The sequence below is a fragment of the Globicephala melas genome, chromosome 9 (assembly GCF_963455315.2).
Source record: "Globicephala melas chromosome 9, mGloMel1.2, whole genome shotgun sequence".
NCBI lineage: Eukaryota > Metazoa > Chordata > Mammalia > Artiodactyla > Delphinidae > Globicephala > Globicephala melas.
In genome coordinates, this window is record NC_083322.1 from 10,627,740 (window position 1) to 10,651,082 (window position 23,343).

General features: G+C 37.6%; 1 protein-coding gene across 6 annotated transcripts in view; it reads left to right on the forward strand.

Moving 5' to 3' along the window:
* Positions 1-23,343, forward strand: part of TPK1 (thiamin pyrophosphokinase 1) — a 361,659-nt gene that overhangs the window by 142,331 nt on the left and 195,985 nt on the right. For all 6 annotated transcript variants that reach the window (XM_060304968.1, XM_060304970.1, XM_060304971.1 and 3 more), the window contains one exon: positions 9,739-9,811. In XM_060304968.1, coding sequence (XP_060160951.1) covers positions 9,739-9,811 — 73 coding nt within the window. The remainder of the gene's footprint in view (positions 1-9,738; positions 9,812-23,343) is intronic.

Here is a 23,343-nt window from a genome sequence, read left to right on the forward strand (position 1 = left end):
CATCGCCAGCTGCATGTGAATGCAGGTGACTGAAAGACAAGTCACCTGTCATCTAAGAAATGAGGAAGTGACCTCGTGGAGTATATACACATGCTTTTCCTTCGTTTCCTAACTTTTCTTTCACCTCTTCCGACTTTTTTTCTTTTCATTGCCTGAATGTGGGCATTATGTTTCTCTCTCATCCTCTTGTCATGATCTCACTCCTTTATAACTTTTCATGCAGGACCACCTGTTATCAAGCCTTGGCTTCCCTTCCCCTAGTCTGGCAAGTCTGTGTTCTTCTGTTGCATTCTGTGCTTGACGGAGTGTCAGTGATCCTCTTCTATAATATCCATGCTTAGACTTTGAACTGTTTGGATCTGTAACTTTGGTATCTGCAGCGTGGCACACATTGTATATATTTAATAAATCTTTGATAAATTACATATCCCATGAATGGAAGATTCACGAGTATATCATTTTACCTCTGACCTCTCCTCAGCGCGCTCTCTGCATTTACAACTTTCAGCTGAACTTGGGCACTGAAATATTCTGTAATCTTAAACTCCAACTGTCTAAAACTCTAGTTCTTATTATTTTGTCTTAACCAGTGGTATTAAGACGAAATCAAATTTCTGAGACTTAAATATTGATTTTAGTCTTTCAAAATTAAAATTGTTTCCTGTTTATGGAGAATGTTGAGAGAGAAGTTTCAAAAGATGGATTGAACCATTTTATAGATGCCTTAATGACTAGTCAGTCTCAGGAATAGATGTTCCTCAGATGTGGTGCCTTGTTAGAAGAGTTTCACACTAAATCATTGTACTCGCCATGTGCGTTGTTGGGCAGCAGTTAGCATTGTATAAATCGTGACCCAGTCTCTCTCTTATCCAAAAACCTCATTTCCATCCTAAAACTTGATAATGAGTCTTTTAAGAATAGCATCTTGCAGGAATGATGAAAGTGAATAAAATGACAAGACGCTATGTGCTTGAGTGTAGTTTATATTATAAATTTTGTTTTCTGGAAACCCATTGTATAAATATGATTTAGTAGAAAAACTGTCTTTTCACAAAACCTCTTCTTTAGGTCTTGACACATCATTCACCTCAGAGGAAACTTGCTAGGTTATATGCAATAGATAAATTTTTTTTAATGACTTGTTTATTGTCTTTGATGTGTATTATGTGATTCAGTATGTGCAGACTCTGGTCTCCATATTTTTAGTGTAAATATTGTATAAATTTTACTTCTGTCGTTCTCATTTCTTAGTGTTTTCATCTTTCTTCAACTCTTTGTGGAGCAAAGGAAACAGTACATTTCGGGCATAGAGTTGATATTAAATTTTAAAACTACTTCTCTTCTGAAATCTTTTTACCTTAGATTTTGCTGTTGAATTCATTATTTTTTTTCTTCTTTATATCTCGTCCTTCTTTGGTGCCAACTAGACAGGTCATTAATTAAACATGTAAACTGGTTCTCTGGAATGGAAATAGTCTCACTCCCAAAACTACTGGTTGGTTATGTAGTGTTATCTGAGCTTTGAAAATCTAGCAAAGCCACAAGGGAGGACCCAGTTTATCCTTCTGTGTAGAGAAAATCCTTTCCCATGTGTCATGAAAGCCACCGACAACACTTTTCACCACCTGCATGTGTAACATTAAGCTGCCAGCATTGGGAGGCAGTAAAATGATTTCTGAAGTAGCATCTGATGTATGCTTGGTACAGTTGTAGTAACGTCTTACCAAATGTTATACTGAATATTAAGCTTTTTGATTAAATATGTGATTTATAAAATTGCTGTTGAATTATTACTTTAAAGGATAATGTTCACTGTAACACTTTGGGTCTTGATTCACAGTTGAAATGATACATTTGTCAATGAGAAAATTATTTTCTAAAATGTGTATTTTTCAAAATTTGAGGTGCACCTGAACTCTACAATATTATAAAATTAAATTGGTTATATTTGCATTATGTATATATAAATAAATGTTAAATATAATACATAATTATATAATTTAGTGGGGCAATTAAGCTAGTGTGAATTATAAGTAGGGTAAAATATATTTAGAAAAATTGAAATCCACAAGCTACTTTAATGACACATGATTGATTTTTAATTAATAACAATTTCATTCTGTATATAAATGGAGATTTTAAAGTCTCAAGCTTATTCTCTTAGTGATCAAACTTCATCCCAGGAAGTACTGATTTAGAGTTGATGATTTGGAGCAAGTGAGAAAAGAAAGAATATTGTGTGTCATGGAACATACCTTGTATGATGTCAGTCCCGTTACATCTATTGAGTCTTATTTTCGGCTCATAGCAGGAGTTGGCAAACTGTAGCTTGCAGGTCAGCTGCCTAGAAGTAAAGTTTTATTGGAACACAGCAGTGCCCGTTGTTTTCCTACTTTCTACAGCTGCTTTCTTGCTATCATGACAGAGTTAAGTAACTGAGACAGAGACATTATAGTCCATAGAAGCTAAAATACTGACTGTCTGGGTCCTTAAGAAAAAAATTTGTTGACCCCTGGCCTAGAATATGGTCTGTTTTGAAGAATATTCCACGTGCAGTTGAAAAAGAATGTACATACCTGCTGTTGTTGGCTGGAGTGTTCTATAAATACAGGCATACCTCAGAGATACTGTGAGTTTGGTTCCAGACCACTGCAATAAAGCAAATGTTGTAATAAAGCAAGTCACATGGATTTCTTAAGTTTCCCAGTGCATATAAAAATTACGTTTACACTATACTGTAGTCTGTTAAGTGCACAATAGCCTTATGTCTTAAAATACAATGTATATATCTTAAATAAAAAAATTTCTTTTGCTAAAAAATGCTAGCCATCATCTAAGCCTTCAGTGACTCATAATCTTTTTGCTGTTGGGGGGGTCTTGCCTCAGTGGTGCTGGCTGCTGACCGAGGAGGGTAGTGGTTGCTGAACGTTCGCATGGCTGTGACCATTTCTTAAAATAAGACAGCCGTGAAGTTTGCCACATCGGTGGACTCTTCCTTTCATGAATGACTTCTCTGTAGCATGCAGTGCTGTTCGATAGCATTTTACCCACAGTAGAACGTCTTGCAAAATTAGAGTCAATCCTCTCAAACCCTGCCACTGCTTTATCAACTAAGTTTATGTACATTCTAAATCCTTTATTATCATTTCAACGGTCTTCATAGCATCCTCACCAGGAGTGAGGCTTTCTAGAGCTCTCTTTCTCTGTATGATTCCATTTCCTGCATTTTCAAGCTCTTCACCTTTCCTTAAAATTAATCTTGGTCTCCTCACGTTAGGGAGGCCGCAGGTCTCTGAGTTCTCCCTCATTGTGCTCTGAGATAGAAATTGCCTTCAGAAAGAAAGCTGAGGAATAATAGGGGCTCATCTTATTTGTTTCCCTTTTTTTTTAACAGCAGCTGTCCTGAGCTGCCTGCTTTCCACTGTCTGAATACCATTGTTTAACATATTTTGTCTGATTTTCCAAGTTGTTACAGTTGAGAGGTAATTCCCATAGCATGGGCAGTAGTAGCTGTCTATATATTTTAACTTTTTACTGATCCATAAAATTTGCATTGTTTATTTTGAGTCAGAGTGCTCGGTTACAGAGCTGAATTATTCATTTGTTTGTTTGTTTCCTGCCTAGAATGAAATATGCTTTCACGAAGCCTCATATGATTTCATAATTGTGCCTCTCTTTACCACTTCTCTATTCATTAAAATAAATCATAAACCTAGAAGCATAAGCAGAGCATACCTAGGGATTGATAGCATATGGTATGGAGTAACTTGGTACTCACACTGCTGCTTGATTACCATGCAGCTCTGGTTGGATATACAAGTAGGGCAGATTTCAAATAAGGGCCAAGATTTTGTGAGAAGTTAAGTTGCATATTCTAATGGAAGTGTAGCAAGAAAACGTTCCTATGCCAGGCAAGGTAATCCTTCAACTCAGAGAACGCTTAACATTAGCCTACAGTTGGACAAAATCATCTGACAAAAAGTCTCTTTCATAATAAAGTGTTGAATGTCTCATGTAATTTATTTACTGAGTACTGTGCTGAAAATGAAAAAGAGAATTACTGTGTCGGTTGTTTACCCTTGTGATCCTGTGGCTGCCCAGCATCTCCAAGAGAGTATGTCATATCACTAGCTTAGGAAGACATTAAAATTCAAAATTTGAGGTGTGATTTCTACTAAATGCTTATTGCTTTCACACCACTTAAAGTCAAAAAATCGAACCATTGTAAGTCAGGGACCGTCTGTATTTAAATACCTTTGATACCTTTATTGTATTCGGGACTTAGTAAAATAATCTGATTGTATCTATAAACACAGTCAAAAGTGGTACCATTTTTACTTATTGTATTTTAGATCACCGTTGATTTTTTCCTGCCTATTAATTAAGTTATGCAGTTTTGCAGAGAATATTAGCTCAGACCTTTGAATGAACAATTCCTGTTTCTTCACACTGGATACCATTACTTTTTTCTTGTATCTGGAGCCATAATCTTTCTCAACAATGTTCTCAAAATTTCTCCTCCTAACATATTCCTTTAATCAAGATCCTATCCTTTATTTAGCAATGAGCACAAATCCTTCTTTCCTTCTGCCTCAGTGGTACTTCTCTAATATATACGGGTTGACCAAATTAACACTGATGAATAAAATCAGGAGGGGAATAATGCAGTTATGTAGAGAACTTTCTCCACAAGAAACTCTTACTCCATTTCGTAAATGCATGTATCTGGGAGGCTGTAGAGAGCTTTTAGAGAATAAAGACGGTGCTGCCTGGGTGTGAGATTTGGTCTAGCTCTTATTAGCCTTCTAACCTCGGACAAGTTACTTAGCTTCTCTAGTAATAACTTTTGTTTGAACTGAATGGCTTCAGTCCTTCTTGCTTCATGCGGGGCATTTTCTAAGTCCTTTACATATGTTAACTCTTAATCCTCACAACCACTCCACATTATATCCTCATTTTACATAAGACGAAATGAGGCTCAGAGAAGTGAAATAATTTGGACAAGCTAAGAATTAGGGAGCAGGCGTAGTAAGAAGTTCATATTGAAGGTTTCTTTCCTTGTTCTTTTCCACTTCCTTCTTCCCCTTCCTTCCCTCTCCTGGCCTTTTTCTTCTCTTTTTACCATTTTTTTCTACTTCCTCCTCTCCACTCTTTCCCTCCCCTCACTCTGCTTCCTCTTTTTGTCCTCCCTTCCTTCCCCCGCCCCTCTTCCTTTTTCTCCTTTTCCCTCCTACTCCCACTTCTCTTCCTTTCATCCCCTCATCCCTCCTGCTTCTCCTTCTCTGCCTTTTCACTTTATTACATTATTGTCACCATCTGTGTACTTGGTGCTTTGGGGAATACCAAGATCAATCAGAGATCTCCTGCTCCAAGCACTTAGTCTAGAAGAAGCTAAAAGACATTTATAAAATTGCTTAAAATGAAATGGAAAGTAAGAGATTCACTGCTATGGAAGTTGGAAGGCAGTGGTTGTATCTTCTTTGGGAGCAGAGAAGGCTCTGTGGTCAGAAAATGTCTTATGAAAGACGGTAATTGTAACACACCGTGGTTAAGTATATCTTCTGTACGTGTCAGCCTTTCTCTCAGTTATTACATGTGATGGATCTTTAGCTCATGAATTAATCTCAACTCTTTTTGATCTCTTATGTTGTCATTAGTGAGTAGCAAGTGCAGTAATATTTAAAATATAAATATCAAGAGTCTATGCCATTTTTGTAGAGTTTGTAACACCTTTTAATACTAACGAGTCGGTGCTGGTAGACTGAGGATACTAAGAAGAGGTCCACTGGTGTGATGTACATCAGCAGTAGGCAGAAATGTGATCACTGGTGACACAAATCCATTTACTCTTCATCAGTTGCTATGTGCAGTCAGTCTCCAAATAGTTTTGAAAATTATCTTCTGTGTACACTGTCTTTTATATCATAATATAGTTCCTCTACATCTGTGAAGTGTCATCCCCAACAAGTACCTCTTCAGAATGCCCAGGCGCCTTGGCAACAGGTGCCTCAGAAAATGTTAGGTGGCTTTTAATTGCAACGTCCAAAAGCACATTTCAGGAAGATTCAAAAACTAGTGCATTATATCAGGAAATGTTATAATTATTTTAGTTATCTCAGCGTGTATACCAGGTATATTTTTGCTATGAGTCTTTTTAGAAATAAGCATCCTCATTCATTTTAAAAGCATCTTTGTTATACTGGAGAAAATTATATTAAAAACTTACTGAAGTTGGTTATCTTTTATTTATATAATTTTGTTTTCCTGTTAATATTTTACATGAATATATAAGTGAATTTACGTGATTGCTTTCCTTCATTAATTGCAGAGTAAGAAAAATATCTAATGCTCTTTAAGATGATGTATCCTAGGGGATAGATGTTCAGCTGACTACATTTATCAGCTTTTATTTTTCATTTTATTTATTGTCAAAAAAATGTAGTATTTGGAAACTGCCAAATTGCTTCTTGATATTTGAGGCGCTAAAGTTTGTGGGGGAACATAGAGTAGGTCTTATTAGGAAGTCACGTGATTTGGACTGCACAGAACCAGAGTCCTAAGTTAAAATGACTGCTTTACATGGTGAAGTACTGGCCAAACTCACTTGACACACAAAACTCACTTGACTTCGTAGATTTCAATTCCTTTAAAAGGATAATGGAGGTATTGGAGGAATGATTCCTTTTATCCTTGCCAGCAACGTCTCAATCCCTTTAAGTTGCTATAACAGAATACCATAGACTGGATGGTTTATAAACAACAAACACTTACTTCTCCCAGTTCTGGAGGCTGGGAAGTTCTAGGTCAGAGTGCCAGCAGATTCACTGTATGGTGAGGTCTGTTCCCTAGACAGATAGATGGCTGTCTTCTTGCTGTGTCCTCATGTGATGGAAGGGGGGAGAGCTTTCTGGGGTTTCTCTTATAAGGGCACTCATCTATTCATGAGGGCTCCACCCTCTTGACCTGATCACCTCCTAATTTAGGTGTTAGGGTTTCAACATATGAATATGAATTTTGTGGGGACATAAACATTCAGACCATAAGAAGCATGAATATTCTGTGATCCATATGCGTTTTAACTTGTGTATGGTTGAATGGTGGTAGGTGGAGGCATTTGAAAGAAACTTTGAAAATGAATTAATTTTTGCAACAGGAAGAAAAAAAGAGATGTGAACTAATAGTCTATCTTTAGTCCTAATTAAGATATAAGGGAGTTACCAAAATAGGTATAAAATGAAATTTTGAAATTCATAGATACTATGGTAGGGACATTTTGAGGAGAAAAGTTTGTAGGAAGATGTTGAAACCAGGCAAGGTGATTTAGAAACCTATTTTACTTCCCAGTTTTGCCTTATTCTGAGAGAACTGTTGTTTTTTGCACATGGCTGATGTTCACTGAATGTTTCTGAAATCAATTGATTGAAATTTTTAATAAGTAACTATCATTGTTTAATGAAAAGACAAAACTGTGCAGTTTATATGGTACAGAACTCTGTGGTAGAATTTTCTCATAACCATTTAGTCCTAAGAAGATGTATAGATCAAAGAAGAGTTGGTCCAACACAGACTAGTTAACTGAGTTGACCTAAGAAGTCCTATTTCCAGTTGGGTTAAGAACTTAAAAACATTGTACAAAAGAACAAGGTTACTAATGGGTTTTTAAATACTCTTCCTTATTAATTTTATCCTGAATGTGTACACAAGAAGCTCTGAGTCAGAGTTCTTATTACCTCTAATAAAAGTTAGATGAAACAAGTATTAAATATTTAACTTTCATGGAATCCTATCAACCTCCTCTTGGATATGAAGGCCTTCCTTGCCTTCTGCACCACTTCCAGTTGTATTTTGATATTGCATCAATTCCTGTGCTCTAGTTTTTATCCCTTGGCTCCTGCAATGATAGGTCAATGGTCCTGTGCTAATAGCCGCATACTCCATATGTGAAAGACAAGGAAATATGATATTTTCCCTTAACTTATTAAGTGGGAGGTGGCAGCTGTGCTTCTCCCCTCTTGAAAGAGTCTCTGGTGGAAATTTTATGGGCCTAAATCTTAACCCCAACCGATTTAACAATTTATATCAGTAAAATCTCTCCAGGAGCCACACAGCTCCGTGTGTCTTAGCTTTTATGACCTGGAGATGTCTCTAGGTTCTGGGGCTTTATCTCTTTTGACATATAATGCCCAGCAGTAATATTCAGTCTCCCTTTAACTAGGAACCTGGTTCCTTATGTAACAATTTGGCCATCTTGAGAAGACATATAGAAGTTATATTATGATTCTGAATCAGGACAATTAGGTAAAAAGCTAGATCTAATTTTTATGGTATATGAAGAGCAGAATATTTCTGGAAGACATGAAAGCAACTATTCTCTTCTTTATATCATAGGTACTTAGGAAGCTCAGAAAGCAAGAGCGTTTGGCCAGAGTACTGGAAGTCCAGGGAAGTGTTATTTCTCCACAGTTAGGTGTTTTAAGTGGGAAGAAATTCTACCAGGTCATGTCAGTGTTTTACGTAAAAAATAGTAAAGGATGGCTTATGTAGATACAGTAAGGTAGGTTTTCCAAAATGAGTTCTGAAAAAATATAAATGGTAGGGAAGAGAAATAAGGTAACAGTGATATAATTAGAAACATCCATTTGGGGAAATTCTCTTTCTTTAGTAACCGTGTCCTTTGTGGTATTGCAGAACTATCTAGAAGATTCCTATTTCTAGAAATATGTCAGTAGGATTTTTTTTTTTGCGGTACGCGAGCCTCTCACCGTTGTGGCCTCTCCCGTTGCGGAGCACAGGCTCCGGACGCGCAGGCTCAGCGGCCATGGCTCACGGACCCAGCTGCTCTGCGGCATGTTGGATCCTCTCAGACCGCGGCACGAACCCGTGTCCCCTGCATCGGCAGGCTGACTCTCAACCACTGCGCCACCAGGGAAGCCCTGTCAATAGGATATTTAGAAAATGGTTTTGAACTGACTCCTGCTCTACAAAGAATGCCTAATCCTCATCATCATTTGTTCAGTTCAAATCTGCTGGAAGTTTTGAACTGGTATCAGGGTAAAATACTGTCAAAGTTCGTATATATTTGTAGAAGGGACTATGCAGAGACTATGAGTCTTTGTGTTAGGGTTTTGAACTGAGAGCTTTTTTTAAACCAATAATCTTCTTTAATCTTTACATATATTTTTTTTAAATAAATTTATTTATTTATTTATCTTTGGCTGCGTTGGGTCTTCGTTGCTGAGCACGGGCTCTCTCTAGCTGCGGCGAGCGGGGCCACTCTTCTTTGCGGAGCGCGGACTTCTCATTCTGGTGGCTTCTCTTGTTGTGGAGCACGGGCTCTAGAGCGCAGGCTCAGTAGTTGTGGCGCATGGGCTTAGTTGCCCCGTGGCATGTGGGATCTTCCCCGACCAGGGCTCGAACCCACGTCCCCTGCATTGGCAGGCGGATTCTTAACCACTGCGACACCAGGGAAGCCCCTTTATATGTTTTTTTAAGCAAGATAAATATTGACTGATAGACTAAGTTGACACATTAGTTGGATATGTGGAGTTGCCCTCAATCATACTGTATGGAAACTAAGCATATAAGATGTAACATCCCATTCTCTCCGAAAATAGGCTCTGTTGCTTTTTCCTTTTGAGTACATTAGCTCTCTCTCTCTGGTCCTTAATAATCATAGTTTTAAAGGTTAGCAACTAAGTAGCCTTAAATAGTTGACTTACTTGGAACTCTTTCTTTCAGCTTTCTGCCTGAATTCATCAGTGGAGACTTTGATTCTATTAGGCCTGAAGTTAGAGAATACTACGCCATTAAGGTAAACCATTAACACTTCTATATTTAAGGTCTTTCTCATGTGATTGCTTTTCCTATGTTTTTTTCCCTGGTTTTCTTGGTGTATGTGTAGGGATTGAGAAACTCATTGTTTGGTTACTTTGTTACTTAAGAAGTTTTTTTCTAGCAATTGTCATACACATTCAAATGGAAATTTAGAAAATGACAAGTGGAAACACAATTTTAGAATTTCTATGACCATCAGTTAAACATTAATGCTTAGTCTTTTAAGCATGTATATTTTAAATGAGTTTATAGTTTTTATGCCTCATTAAAAATATACTGTATTGTCTACATCCTCATTAATTATGTATTTTTCACACATTTTAAATTTCATTTAATGAATGTATTGTATTTTACTTAACCAGTTCCCAATTGATGTACATTTAAATGTTGTCCATTTTATTGTAAATGAAAAACATCTTTGTAAATGAATTTTTATAAAAATCCCTAATTGTGAGTACCTAGAATTTTAGAACCAGTTATTTTGTTTAATATTAGTTTTCTTGAAACTATTACTAAAATAATAGTGTTATTCAGAACAGAACTACTCTGTTCTGAATAACACTATTCATTACAACTTGAAATTAATAATAATGTGCAGCTTATTAAGGTGTTCATTTTGTCACTATTGTGCACATCCTCCAAAGATCCTTGCCACTTAAGAACATACAAATGATCTAATTGCGAATGATAAAAGACACAGAGGAGTGTCTTATACTAATTAATCACTCAAGTTTTCACTGGCTTTAGAGGACGATGCAGGGTTTTTAAAATGATAATTATAGCCTCAGCAGTTCTTCTAGCCACAGCACCATCATCTGTGTTATTGTGAACTGGCATTAGTAAATCGTGCATTTTGTAAAGAAACAGCAGTTATTGAAAGAAACTTTAAATTCTGTATAAGGCTCTGGGATGGATGAGATTAATTCATAAAGAAGAAAGAGGAAAACTTTTGTAGGAAGGAAGGAGGGAGGGGGAGGCAGGGGAGGATAGAAGGAAAGAAGGGAAAAGGAAAAAGAAAAGAAAGAGAAAAAAGGGAAACATGAATCTAGGTGAGGAAACAAGGTACCAAGGTTATAAAGTGTAGGCTGTTGTGATGGAAATTCTGGGACCAGCGGTGAATGCAGATCTGTGCACACCCCATCTACCCACCAGCTGATCAGCCTTTCCATCAGCAAATGAAGACTGCTCCCAAGTCAGTGTTTGATATTCATGCTCAATTACTTTAACAATGGCATGTTTCTATTCATTCCCCACAGTCTCACTTCTCATTAACTCCATACCTCAACCTCCTTGGGATGGAAAGCCCTCAGCCTTGCTTACAATGCAGAGTTTTGCAAATTCATAGACATTAATCATATTTTCGGGAGCAGAAGAAACAGCAGGAGAGGCAGGGACAAGCAGACCCAGAAACCAGTTGAAGATCTGGCCAGATGTGACTGTTCTCTCCCTCTCTTGAATGCTGCCAGCTTGCCAAGACTGCAAGTGTCAATCTGACAGGATGAGGAAATAGCAGGAAAGAATGGGAAGCCCGCTTTTTTTGTTTCTGAATGGCTCGGGGGTGAAGGAAAATTTTGAGTTAATACCTTTAGATGAATTTCCCTTATATTTCCTGCTTCACTCTTGATTTGAACCTCCAAAGCTAACTTCTATTTGTTAAGGTTTTGTTTGAAAAATAAGATTAACCGAATCTTCTAATTCCTACATTGCGTGCTTCTAAGCTGATGTAGTACAATTTAGGTTGTTTTTTTTTTTTCATGTATCGATGAGAACTCACTGCTTTTGAGCTCTTTGGATCTGTTCTTAGAGGGCATCAGTGATGTCTTGTATAAGCTAATGTGCCCTGTAGAGCACATGGCGAATGTTTGGCTGCAGTTTTAATAACGATGGTAATGACAACAAGTTAATGCAGCATCACACACAATTCATATAAGCCATTATCTCCACCTTAAGCAATCTTTAAGCTGCTCTGTTACAAATGAAAGGAGGTTATTTCCACTGAAAGTGGAAAATACACTTTTTTTCCGACCTGGTTTGGATCATCAATGAAGCTGAAACTGAGGCTCTATTGAAGAAAGTCAAATAAGGAAGAAATTTAAAATGCTAAAGTTTTGTTAAAGTCGATTCGTAGCCAACATTAGTTCATACGACTTTTTTCCCCCGATAGATACATCATTGACTTACGTGTTTCTGGGACGAGACAAGATGGGGAGGGGTCTGGACAAATTTGAATTTATTTCACTTTCTTACCATCACTCACTGTTTAACCCTTTTGAATTTGGCTTCTTCCAACACTACTCAAGGTACCTCTTACTCTTATTATAGGAGAAATCCAGGTCTATACGCGACTTTTACTTTGTTTGCCTGCTTAATTTCCGAAAATGCTGAAATATCAAGTAGTTAGTTTGTCAGCTTTTAAACAGAATATACCCTAGTTCTTGCCATCTGTATTTGTTAGTTATTACTGTGTAACAAATTGCCCTAAAATTTAGCAGCTTAAAACAGCAAACAGTTCTTCTCTTGCACAGGGACTCCGGGTAAGAAATACGGGAGTCACTTAATAGGGCGTTAGTGGCTCAAGGTTTCTCATGAGGTTATAATGTAGCCTGGTTTTTCCGTCATCTCAAGGCACCCCTGGGGCTACAGAAATTTCTTCCAAGATTATTCCTGTGGTTCTTGGTTGGTTTTACTGGCTGTTACTTCTTACTGGCTCTTGGTTGGAGACATCAGTTCCTGGCCATTGGGCTGCTCACAGCATGGCAGGCTGCTTTCCGGGAAAAGAGGGAGGGAAAAGAAAACATGTATGCGAGAGAGCCAGCCCAAGACAGAAATAGTGGTCCTTTTTTTTTTTGTGGTACACGGGCCTCTCACTGTCATGGCCTCTCCCGTTGCGGAGCACAGGCTCCGGACGCACAGGCTCAGCGGCCATGGCTCATGGGCCCAGCCGCTCCGTGGCATGTGGGATCCTCCCGGACCGGGGCACGAACCCGTGTCCCCTGCATTGGCAGGCGGACTCTCAACCACTGCGCCACCAGGGAAGCCCCAAAACTGCATATTTTAGAGAGCAATGATGTACCATTGGATTCATGCCAAAGACATAATTTGAAATTTCAGTTGAAGGACAGTGTGACTTGTAACTATCAATGTATTTTTCCATGCTGATAGCTCCATGTAACCTGTTTCAATATTAAACATATAGATACAATAAACACTGATTATACGTAGTTATAGTCCAACTACTTGTGATCCACTTCCTTGATGCATGTGGTATATGCCATTCTTTCTTTTTAACAAGAAATAGTTTATTTTATGACTTTCATACATTGACTTAATTTTTAAAATATTTAATATTTTCAATGTTATTTATTCTTAACTTATAAGAAGTATACATTTTTTAATTTTTTAACATCTTTATTGGGGTATAATTGCTTTACAATGGAATATTAATTTCTGCTTTATAACAAAGTGAATCAGTTATACATATATCCCCATATCTCCTCCCTCTTGCATCTTGCTCCCACCCTCCCTATCCCAACCCTCTAGGTGGTCACAAAGTGCTGAGCTGATCTCCCTGTGCTATGCGGCTGCTTCCCACTAGCTGTTTTACACTTGGTAGTGTATATATGTCCATGCCACTCTCTCACTTCATCCCAGCTTACCCTTCCCCCTCCCCGTGTCCTCAAGTCCATTTGCTATGTCTGCGTCTTTATTCCTGTCCTGCCCCCTAGGTCCTTCAGAACCTTTTTTTTTTTTTAGATTCCATATATATGTGTTAGCATACGGTATTTGTTTTTCTCTTTCTGACTTCACTCTGTATGACAGACTCTAGGTCCATCCACCTCACTACAAATAACTCAATTTCGTTTCTTTTTATGGATGAGTAATATTCCATTGTATATATGTGCCACATCTTCTTTATCCATTCATCTGTCGATGGACACTTAGGTTGTTTCCATGTCCTGGCTATTGTAAATAGAGCTGCAATGAACATTGTGGTAGATGACTCTTTTTGAATTATGGTTTTCTCAGGGTATATGCCCAGTATATGCTGGGTCGTATGGTAGTTCTATTTTTAGTTTTTTAAGGAACCTCCATACTGTTCTCCATAGTGGCTGTATCACTTTACATTCCCACCAACAGTGCAAGAGGGTTCCCTTTTCTCCACCCCCTCTCCAGCATTTACTGTTTGTAGATTTTTTGATGATGGCCATTCTGACCAGTGTGAGGTGATACCTCGTTGTAGTTTTGATTTGCATTTCTCTAATGATTAGTGATGTTGAGCATCCTTTCACATGTTTGTTGGCAATCTGTGTATCTTCTTTGGAGAAATGTCTATTTAGGTCTTTGGCCCACTTTTGGATTGGAGTATTTGTTTTTTTGATATTGAGCTGCCTGAGCTGCTTGTAAACTTTGGAGATTAATCCTTTGTCCTTTTGGGCATTAATCTCCTTTTAACCTTTTGGAGATTAATCGTTTGCAAATATTTTCTCCCATCCTGAGGGTTGTGGTTTCGTTTGCTGTGCAAAAGCTTTTAAGTTTCATAGGTCCCATTTGTTTATTTTTGTTTTTATTTCCATTTCTCTAGGAGGTGGGTCAAAAAGGATCTTGCTGTGATTTATGTCATAGAGTGTTCTGCCTGTGTTTTCCTCTAAGAGTTGTATAGTGTCTGGCCTTACATTAAGGTCTTTAATCCATGTTGAGTTTATTTTTGTGTATGGTGTTAGGGAGTGTTCTCATTTCATTCTTTTACATGTAGCTGTCCAGTTTTCCCAGCGTCACTTATTGAAGAGGCTGTCTTTTCTTCATTGTATATTCTGCCTCTTTTATCAAAAATAAGGTGACCATAGGTGCGTGGGTTTATCTCTGGGATTTCTATCCTGTTCCATTGATCTATCTTTCTGTTTTTGTGCCAGTACCATACTGTCTTGATTACTGTAGCTTTGTAGTACAATCTGAAGTCTGGGAGCCTGATTCCTCCAGCTCTGTTTTTCTTTCTCAAGATTCCTTTGACTATTCGGGGTCTTTTGTGTTTCCATACAGATAGTGAAATTTTTTGTTCTAGTTGTGTGGAAAATGCCACTGGTAGTTTGATAAGGATTGCATTGAATCTGTAGATTGCTTTGGGTAGTATAGTCATTTTCACAATGTTGATTCTTCCAATCCAAGAACGTGGTATATCTCTCCATCTGCTTGTATCATCTTTAATTTCTTTCATCAGTGTCTTATAGTTTTCTGCATACAGGTCTTTTGTCTCCTTAGGTAGGTTTATTCCTAGGTATTTCATTCTTTTTGTTGCATTGGTAAATGGGAGTGTTTCCTTAATTTCTCTTTCATATTTTTCATTATTAGTGTATAGGAATGCAAGAGATTTTTGTGCATTAATTTTGTATCCTGCAACTTTAGCAAATTCATTGATTAGCTCTAGCAGATTTCTGGTAGCATCTTTAGGATTCTATATGTATAGTATCATGTCATCTGCAAACAATGACAGCTTTACTTCTTCTTTTCCAGTTTGGATTCCTTTTATGTCTTTTTCTTCTCTCATTGCTGTGGCTAAAACTTCCAAAACTATGTTGAATAATAGTGGTGAGAGTGGGCAACCTTGTCTTGTTCCTGATCTTAGTGGAAATGGTTTCAGTTTTTCACCATTGAGAATGATGTTGGCTGTGGGTTTGTCATATATGGCCTTTATTTTATTGAGGTAAGTTCCCTCTATGCCTACTTTCTGGAGGGTTTTTATCATAAATGGGTGTTGAATTTTGTTGAAAGCTTTTTCTGCATCTATTGAGATGATCATATGTTTTTTTCCTCAATTTTTTACTGTGGTGTATCACATTGATTGATTTGCATATATTGAAGAATCCTTGCATTCCTGGGATAAACCCCACTTGATCATGGTGTATGATCCTTTTAATGTGCTGTTGGATTCTGTTTGCTAGTATTTTGTTGAGGATTTTTGCATCTATGTTCACCAGTGATATTGGCCTGTAGTTTTCTTTCTTTGTGACATCTTTGTCTGGTTTTGGTATCAGGGTGATGGTGACCTTGTAGAATGAGTTTGGGAGTGTTCCTCCCTCTGCTGTATTTTGGAAGATTTTGAGAAGGATAGGTGTTAGCTCTTCTCTAAATGTTTGATAGAATTCGCCTGTGAAGCCATCTGATCCTGGGCTTTTGTTTGTTGGAAGATTTTTAATCCCAGTCTCAGTTTCAGTGCTTGTGATTGGTCTGTTTATATTTTCTGTTTCTTCTTGGTTCAGTCTCGGAAGGTTGTGCTTTTCTAAGAATTTGTCCATTTCTTCCAGGTTGTCCATTTTATTGGTGGTATGCCATTCCTAATTTATTCCGTAAAGCCTCCTTTTCAGATAGCTGTGACATCTTTGTGTTTCCCCTTTTGCCCATTTGTCTTAGTTCGTCTCTGCCTGGTTCACTAATATTAACTCATAATGAGGCATGTCTTTACAGATTTTCTCCTTGATATTTTATTTTCCTTTATATTTTTCACTTTCTGAGTCAGTCAGTGCTTCTTTGATTCAAGGTTAAAATCACCTATTTCAGTCTTTTTAGTTATTCTGTCAGTCATGCCCACATGTGTTTCAGTTTCCTGAGACCTTTGAAGAAACTGTAATATCTCATGTAACTTCTGATATTCTGTTACTGTTGCATATAGTCTTTGGGGTTCTACTGGACATAGGAAGCGGGTTTTAAAGCATGCTTCCTTATGTTTAGGAGGTTAAGGAATTAGTTGCAGTATTTAATTAATGCCTTAGAAAGTCACCGAAAAACAGGTTTTTCCATAATTGTAATTGTGTAGGATATAAGATAGCAATACGTTGTAAATATACTGATAAAAATGTAAAATAATTTAAAATATTATAAAAATTAAACAGTGTTATTAAGCCCAGTTTTATGATGTGGAAACTGAAGCTCATAAAGCTTAAATGACTTAAGGAAAATGGTAGAACTAGCTAGAGACAGCTCTCATATCAATGTTCATGTTTTCCATAAAAATTTTTTATTAAAACTGGGACTCAGTTACTACTACTGCTCTTAAACAGATTACATCTTTGGTCTGTTGGACAGGACAGTTGTTTTTTGCACAAGGTATTTAGCATCCCTGGGAATGAATGCCAGTATCACCGGCAATGTGATAATGGTCAGTGTGAGAACCAAACACTCTCCCTTCACATTTCCATCATGTCACTCCCTTTCACCCGCATTTCTGGGGTAGCAAGAGTAGAACTGCAATAGTTGGGCCAGACCAAGAATGACCAAACAAACTGGTAAATTATTACATTATATAAAATCTATTTATAGGACATGGAATTGAGCCAAGATAGGACATTGAAGAACCAAGGTGATTTGGTAGCAGAAAGATAGCAAGGGCAGGGGTAGGCTGTAAGTATAAGAACGTCGTCTTTGTTCTATGACAAAAGTGAGTCTTTTGGCATTCTGAAAACTGTTACCATGAACACAAGGCCATGTTCTCGACAGGCTGGTGAAAACTACCCTCGTCATAAGTCAGGAATAGGCCCCTAGATCTTAGTTCTGATATTATCTTCTCAGTTAATTCTTCCAGATCCTGGAAGAACACTGTATGGTATCCTAACCTTACCGTGGTCAAGAGTATTGGAACATGGTGTGGGCCCAAGACCCTGTTAGCCCTGCAGTTACAAAGATAAGACTTGGTTGAAGAGATACAGTGAACCCCAGTGTAAATGATGAGTGAGACTTGCAGTAATGTTGAGTTGATGCTAGGCCACTAATTTTCTATTAGAGACATAACAAGATTATTCTAGGCCAGCTGGTAATTCTACAGCACTGTAAACTGCAGGAGTGGAGACAGAGATCCAGGCACACTGTTGTCTCCTTGTTCTTTCATTGTATCTTTTTCAGAATTGGGAAAGATAAGATTTTTTTTATTTTTCGGAAATAACATGAATTATTAAAGAATATCTTTTATTAAATCATTGTTTCTTGATGATATTTTCCTATTGTCATCTAACAGTGGCATGACCATATCCACATTTCTGCAGACTCAGTCACTGGGCAAGGGTAGTCTGTCTAAACTTTTTTTTAAATTTATTTTATTTATTTTTGGCTGTGTTGGGTCTTTGTTGTTGCACATGGGTTTTCTCTAGTTGCAGAGAGCAGGGGCTACTCTTCATTGCGGTGCACGGGCTTCTCATTGTGGTAGCTTCTCTTGGTGTGGAGCACGGGCTCTAGATTTGTAGGCTTCAGTAGCTGTGGCACGCGGGCTTTGTTGCTCCATGGCATGTGGGATCTTCCCGGACCAGGGCTCGAACTTGTCTCCTGAATTGGCAGGCAGATTCTTAACCACTGCACCACCGGGGAAGCCCTGTCTAAACTTTTTTAACCTGTGCTCCTTTTGTTAAATATAAGATGCCATAAATGTTATATCTAATAGCAGAAAATTTCTCATCATTTTACATCTCATCATAATGTCTGTTGCTTCTATAAATGTGTTTCAGTTGCATTTTAGGAGACTGAGTATTTGGGTTTGAATATATTTTTTCCCAGTCAGAATAATGGGAAACGGGCTTTTGGTTGACATTTGAATAGGATGTCTGATTTTTCTTAAATGGACTACTGATGTTAAGCAGGAAGTGCTTGTGTTTTCATTCCAATTTAAAGACAAAGACACCGATTCTCAAATAGTGTGTGTGGGAGGTATAGGTAGTTATATTACTTAGGCAGAGATGTCAAATAACTTAATAGTCTTGGCTATCAGTAGTGTGCCTTTTAGTTTTTAAGTTTTTATAAATGAAGCGATAATGTTTTCATGAACTAACTATGCAGATTATTTTTTGAGTTGTTAGTTTGCATATATGGATGTCTTACCAAGGCATACAAATTAAATTACGTTATATAGCCCTGGCTTTTTCATATATTTGTAATAATGGTCACATAATGTTGTACATGTGAGAGACCTCTCGAAGTGCTAAAAGAACTATTTTAATGTAAAGTGTTAGTATTTTGTTTTACTCTGTAAAGTTGTTAACTGAAAAGCTTTTTAATAACTATCCTCAGTAACATTGCTTTTAAAATGATTTCTAATCATTTTATTTCCATAAGTGTACAATTTATGAACCTAGATTTGATTCATAATCAGAATTAATTATAGTATCCTTGTGAGTTTGACAGGCCTTGGGTTCAATTCTATTTACATTTAACAGTCTCCACAGATGTTTTTAATCTTCAGTTAAAAACATCTGCGTGGCTCTGCCTAATCTCATGTATCTTGTTATTTTCTCCTTTTAGCTGTGTCTCTTTCCCAGTTCCACCCAGCCACATGCCAACAACTTTTAGACATGGTAAAATTAATTAATTTAGAGAAAATGGCAAACAGGACTGTGAGAAATTGTAGAACATTAGCAAGTGTGACTCTTATGCCAAACAGAGGAAATTGTATGAATATATAAAGCTCAGCTCCATTTATTGGTATACTTTTTTAAGCGAAACACACACACACACACACACACACACACACACACACACACACACACACACACACACACACACACACACACACACACACACACACACACACACACACACACACACACACACACACACACACACACACACACCACCACCCCACCCCCCCCCCCATAATAAATTCGTAGGCTTAAGCATCAAGACTAATTAACATCTGCTGAGCTCTAAAGGCTTTGTGAAGGGAATTATAGACAGGCAGTTTCCACTGACAGCTGAGTGACAGGTTCTTCACTTTGGTAGGCTTACCCTTCTAGCATCTCAGCAAGGCAATGATGAGACAGGCAGGGGACATTATGTGAAACTGTCTCTTGAATACACCTTCATTCTTAGGCTTGCCTCAATCATAGTCCTTTCAAATTGTCTATATTTTGCAAAGCCTGTCTTGTTTGAATTTGTGTAACATACTTAAGGCATTTAAAAAGGGGGAGCCTATGCCCTTTAAATTGTTAAGCCCTCCCAAGTGCCTCACATGTGACTCCTGGGCCAGCCCAGCTTGTCTCTTCTCTAACTCTGTGATCTCTGGGGCCTCTGTGACTGTTTCTCTTCCCTCATTCCTCTGGATCATGGAACCCCCTACTCATCAGTCTTCCCCCACAGTTCCCCACCTGTAGCTGTTGGGTATTCCTTCCTTTGTTCTTTCCTTGCGGAACTTGATCGAAACAATTTTATCATAATTTTCCTCCTTATCCCTATTAATGTGTAATATGTGATCTCCTGCAACCTGAAGTCTTGGTCATTCCTTCTGGGATCCCTAGGAATTAGTAGGTTCTCACGAAAGTTTATATGACTCAGGTGTCTAATCCTTCTTTTAGATACTTGGTATAAAAAAGATTTATACCAAGTGCCACATGTTAACTTGGTATAAAAAAGATTTCTGTGATCAAATGAGTTTGTGAAATTTGACATTCTCTATGTCCCTCTTGGAAATTCACCATGCACAGTATCATTCTAAGTAAGTCTGCCAAAATTTTAATTTTGTTTACCTTAGTGTTACACTTCTCAAGTGAGTTTCACCATTGAAAGACTACCCTTTACCCACTAACAGTTAAAGTAGTATATTGGTTTCCAACAGGCTAAAATTTATTTGTACTATTTCAGGTTTTCTCTACTTTTAAAAGTTGATGAGAGAAATAATCAATATAACCTTGAAAAGAGTAATGGCTGACAATGACTTTAACATGCTCACAATATGACAGACACTTTTATACGTACTTTCATTTATAAATTCATTTCATCCTTGCATCAAATTTTATTAGGTTGGAACTGTCACCTACATTTTACAGATGAGTATGGAAGCACAAAGCGGTTGAGTAACTTGCCCAAGCTTACACAGCTAGGAAATGGTTTAAGTAGGCTCCAGACAGGCATTCTGGCCCCAGAATCCGTGCTCTTTTCTAGCCGTCATGCCATAATCCTCTAGTTGAGAGGAGGGAGTTTTCTCAAAGTAAAGTGAGGCTCAGTTTCAATGCCGAGGAATTCCTGTGGCCTCCTTTTCTTTGTGAGCATTCAGTTTTCCTTTTCAGGTTCTGCTTAGTTCTGGGTAACTGAACAATAACCTCCACCACGGTTACCTTCAGCACTCCCACTCCTGCCCCACCACACCCTTGCTTTTCTGGGGAGAGTTGGCTGATGGAGGCCGAGTCCATCTTTGGCATACTTGCAGTGGGTGTGAAGGAATGGCACCTGGACAAGACCAGATCTCTGCGTCTAGATACTTATAGGAATATTATAAAATAGAAGCTTATACAAGCATCCTAGTAGAGGAAGAATCTCTGTAGCTCTTTGTTTTGAGGGTTCCCAAGACCACCTCCGTGTTCTGTAATTCACTAGAGGACTCACGGCACTGGTCATATAGTCAGCCTCTCACTGTAATAAATCACAGCTGTGAGTATAGGAAGCAGAATCAGCAAAGGGAAAAGGCACTTGGGGGAAAATTCTGGAGGAAATGAGTCACCAGTTGCAAGAGTCCTTTCCCAGTGGAGTCGGTAGGATGTGTGTGCTTAATCAAATTGTAACAAGTGTGATGTGTTGTCACCAGGGAAGCTCATTCAAGAGCCAATGCCCAAAATTTTACTGGGGCAAAAAGAAAGCAGGTGCTTAGCATAAAGCACATTGTTTGTACAAATAATTTAGGCACAGTGAGCCACCATTGGGGAAAAGTGTTTATCAATGTAGGGAACTGTTTACCGTTCAGGTCCTCCAGGCGTTAGTCCAAAGGCCAACCATGCAAGCAGGCTTTATAAAGGCATTCTTGAGCCTGCTATGTTAAGTCTTTTGGACACCCTGTTCCACTGGGAACTCTGGCTCTGCTTTTAGGAAGGAAGCCATCATTTTGAGACCCTGTGCTGTTTTAAAATAACTTTTGACTTCTGTTAATAGATGTGGTGGCTTTCTTGTTTCAAATGCTTAAAGTTTTCGTTCAATGCTGTGTTGAAAGGAAAGGTTATTTTACAACACCCAGGGCAGTGAAGATTATAGCAGATTAGAATGTCTCTTTATGTTTGGGATTGAATGGAGAATTGCTACAAGGTAAATTACTTTTGTTCTCTTCTTTTATACACTGTCTAGAAAAACAGAAAGAGAACACTGGATTATATTAGGCAACTTGTTACTTAGAATTTTTAAGAGTTTAATCATGTGACATTCTTGCTGAAGAAATTGTTACTCGTCAGCTGTCATTTGATAATTTAAAGAAAACTTTTTAGTTTGAAAAGTAGAAATGTTTTTAGAAGTCTGGTAAATAAAACTATAGTAGTAATCTACCATAGTATGCTTTATACAATAAAGAGGAAAGTGGGAAATGGTTACTTTGTGATAACATCTCTACAGAGTAAAAAGACAATTTTCATGCCTGTGTCAAGGAACATAGATCATTTAGATTTCAATCGGCTTTATGCAACTATTCCCCTTCTTAGCAAATGTGAGAACAAGTTTGGGCTAATTTTAGATCTCTATCTTTGATTATTCAGAGTATAAGTCATTTTGCTTTATCCCTGCTGTGCTCTTAATCTGGCAGGCAGTTTCTTATTACAGAGTTCTGGTCAATTCAGTTTAATAAAAGATTATGGAACCTCATTATTAAAGGTGTAATGTATTCAATTTTTTTAAGACTCTTGAGTATATCTCCCTAAATATTTTTAAATGTATGCTAACATACAGGAAGAAAGGCTACTTCAGCAATGGATAGGGGAAAATAAAGTGTGTGGGAGCTAGAATTTTAAGACCCCATAAAGCTCTTATTATCATTGCTTATTTAAAAAAAGTACCAATATTCTAATGGGATAATAAATTGTACTTCATCTTTTCAGAGCCAACTTGAAAGGTGGTCTTTGACATCTTCTTGCCTCCTTTTCTTTACCCTTGATTGACACCTGTTTCCCCTCCCAGAAGTGTCCCTTTCTTTCATACTGTCCTTTAGCTCCTTAGTCCTCAGTTGGGTGAACCACTTCCAGTCTCAACCCTGCTTCACACTCCAAAATTGTCTTAACTTTCTTTTCCCTTCCTCTCCAGTGAAAGTCATCTTTTCCTTAATGAAATTGATCTGTTTGTGATTAAGAAGGAAGTACGGCAAGTAAATTAATTCACAGTAAGAAATTCATGATGGGGAGGGTGGGAGGGAGGCAGACGCAAGAGGGAAGAGATGTGGGAACATATGTATATGTATAGCTGATTCACTTTGTTATAAAGCAGAAACTAACACACCATTGTAAAGCAATTATACCCCAATAAAGATGTTAAAAAAAAAAAATCTCTGCAAGATTGGAAGCTATAAAAAATTTGTTTTATAAATAAGGTGTGAGAATATTTTGACAGATCTGCATATAAGGAAAATTTAAATATACAAAGTACTGTATTTGTTTGCTTAAAAAAAAATTCATGATGAATTAACTTTCCTACTGTTACTTATATTTTAAAAGAAGAAATTTTTTTTTCACCCTCATACACCAGTAGGAATATTCATATTTACAGCCTGCCTGGAAAGGCAGGAAACTCTGG